The following is a 3,276-nucleotide window of genomic DNA, read 5'->3' on the forward strand; positions in this document are numbered from 1 at the left end:
ACTCCTTAAACAGAGTTTGACCACCTCCTGCACCTACACCTTAGCCCTTTCATGGAAATTTAGCGAAGAAACAAAAACGTATTCTTTGAGATCTCAGATATTTTTTCTGAATCTCCTTGATTCTTTTAATGTGCTTGTTCCCTGGTATTAAATTGACATTAATTAATATCCAATTTTTTACCCTATTTTTAAAATTTAATTAACCATAACATATTCGATGCGGAAACCTTTTTCTGCAGAGATATTTCCGGATTTAGCGCGCAAAAACGAAGACTTTTGAATCTTACCATAAGTGTAATTTAACAGAACCGTGAACACGTGCTCCACTCGTGGGGTACAACTAGGATGCGATTCTGTAAATTGTATGTATTCAACGGTCTGTACTGATGAGAAACAGATATTTTCAGCAAGAAAATATTAATTTCGAAACTAGTTTACAGATAATTGTATTTTCTTATGTAATTTTCACTTGTCTTGCCCGAATACGTTTTATATTTTATATTTGTCTATTAGGTTTTTTGGTAGATTTTGAATTTCTAGCCGTTTATATTTAATTTTTTGATAGGCCGTTCTATTTGTATTTTACACGATTATATATTTTTTCTTCTGTGATTTTATGTATATGTATTATTTTCTATGTGTTTGTAGACCATGGTGTTTTTTTTATATATGATTAAATGTTTGAGGGGTGGTGTTGTATATAAACTCGTTGACCCAAATTTGATGTTCTATAACCAATGCTTCTTTATCTTCATCTCAGAAAGAAAGGAAGATAAATCTAGTGAATGAGTGCTATTATGTGTTTTTACATTTACCAGTTTCGAGTTGCTTGTGTAGATGACTATTACATCGACAAGACTGATTGTGAATAACACCTGATAGTGAATATCACCTGACTTGAATATGTGATTGCGCCCGCACTCTGTTCTGTCACTTCTGCTCTCACACTTGATATCTTCTGTTTTCCGGTTAAGCTATTTTATATATAAAGATCGACCGATTTGCAATCAACAACATTGATTCGTTAGTTTAATAGTGACGGCATCAAGTGCATTCGTGAAATCTACAGGTCATACAGGTCAGCTATTTGCTAAAAATTCGTCACTGCTAGTGGATCGTACTGTTGTATCACGTGATTTCATCAAAAATTTCGATTCATCAGTGACAGCCAAACACCAAATGCCAGATCGAAAATCAATCAAACCGATAGAGCTTAACACTGGCGAAACAGGTAATGATGTCACAAAAAGCTGGCTGGAAATGGGGGTTAGTCTACATTATTGTGGAGAATATAGGGCCGGTTTTCCAGTTTCTCTGGTGTATATATGTTCCTTCCTGGACGGGACACCGGTTTGTGACAGGATTACTCATTTTTACCAGCTGAGTGAGCTGGAGCAACGTAAAATGACGAGTTTTGCTCAAGAACACAACGCATCGCTCGGTCAAGGAATTGAAACTACAATTTTATGATCATGGGTGCAACACCCTAACCACTAAGCCATGCGCCTCTGCAAAAAGCTGGTGGGCTATGTATAAATTAGCGACAGAAGCAGCCTTTGCAACAAAGTTTAAATTAACACATTCAACATAACTTGGATGTGTTGCTTGAACGCCGTAAACATCTTGAAAAACTAGCCCATACAGTGTGTGTGTATGTGTGTGTGTGTGTGTGTGTGTGTGTCCTCAGTTCCCGCATTAATCTCTACGCCCATTTCCACTGTAATGCCCTGCTAGTATCGTTCTTGTAGTTGTTAATTTACAAATTTTCAAGAGCAGCATTAATGGCATCAATCTCACTGCTATGCCTTGCTCCAGTTCCAGCAAGTAGAAACAATTGTATATGTGGAATGATCATTGAAACACTGTTCACGGAGGTATATCGACTGAACAAGTGCAGGAAATTGGGTTAATTCAGTAAAAATAATCTTATTGAAAATAGTATCAAAAATACAGAAACTATATACATAATGATATTGATAAGTAAATAAGGCAGCAAGCTGGCAGAAACGTTAGCCCGCCGGGCAAAATGCTTAGTGGTATTTCGTTTGTCTTTACGTTCTAAGTTCAAATTCTGCCGAGGTCGACTTTGCCTTTCATCCTTTCGGGGTCGATAAATTATGTATTAGTTGCGTACTGGGGTCGATCTAATCGACTGGCCCCCTTCCCCAAAATTTCGAGTAGAAAAGGATATTGATAAGTAAATAATATAAACTATACTTACGATACTGTGGATGTATAAATATTTGGTGTGTAATTTTTTCCTCATGCGCAAAGCTCTGTATAATCTTGCCTTCATCATTGTAAAACGTAATCTGGAATGAACCATCATCTTAGGTTTTAGTACCGAAATATTTAATTCTATATTGCAATTGGCGTATTTGCTTGCAGTTTTCCAACGAATCATTTACAAGTTTACTGCATTTATGGCGTTGAGATTAACAAAGATGCGTCATCACACGGTGGAGACATGACAAAGATGCTACAATAGGACAATCTGTAAAGAATTTGGATTTGAAAATGTTGGAAAATGGTGGCCCTACAAACAGAACACGTCCTTAAAAACAACCATATAGAAGTATTATGAGATTTGATAATAAAATCAAATAGACGTTGGAGCATTCATTCCGAGATATTATTCTCAGTAAAAAGGAAAATAGGGTTGAATAAAAGGACCTAAAATATACGAACTTCAGAGAATTTGGAATTGCAGTAAAATTGTCATTGTCTTCAACTTAGGATAACTGGAAAAAAAAAGTTTAAATTGTTGTTCAAAGATATTGGATACGATATTTCTTAATCGTACAGAAAACCAGAATAAAGGTAATTGATTCTTAAATGTGCCGCATGCAGCTCGATATATAGAAATACAATATCGAAAGAACAGCAACAGGATATTGAGTGAACGAAAAGTTAATAATAATAATAATAATAATAATAATAATAATAATAATAATAATAATAAAGAAGACACCGGGGAAGTTTAACATGTGAGTACGATAAATCACTGCTCCGAAACTTATCCAAAAACATCGGAAATAAATACATCGCATGGAGCCAAAAAATAGCTGACAAAGGGTTGGACTATATCCGAGTAAGTAATACTCATTGAAATTTATTCCTATTTTTCCAAATATAATGATGTATTTTAACTTGATACCTCCACTACCCGAACAGCGATCGTAAACACACGTGTTACATCAAAATCAGACCATCTTCGAACCCCAAAACACCATGTACAAAAAAATTACAAACAGATTAAATAACACCGGTATTATT

At 35.1% G+C, this 3,276-nt stretch overlaps 1 protein-coding gene across 1 annotated transcript in view; it reads right to left on the minus strand.

Moving 5' to 3' along the window:
• Positions 1-3,276, minus strand: part of LOC106876258 (uncharacterized) — a 103,153-nt gene that overhangs the window by 44,155 nt on the left and 55,722 nt on the right. The window contains exon 9 of the mRNA XM_052972586.1: positions 2,222-2,312. Within this exon, the coding sequence (XP_052828546.1) occupies positions 2,222-2,312 (91 nt within the window). The remainder of the gene's footprint in view (positions 1-2,221; positions 2,313-3,276) is intronic.

The sequence above is a fragment of the Octopus bimaculoides genome, chromosome 14, assembly GCF_001194135.2.
Source record: "Octopus bimaculoides isolate UCB-OBI-ISO-001 chromosome 14, ASM119413v2, whole genome shotgun sequence".
Lineage (NCBI taxonomy): Eukaryota > Metazoa > Mollusca > Cephalopoda > Octopoda > Octopodidae > Octopus > Octopus bimaculoides.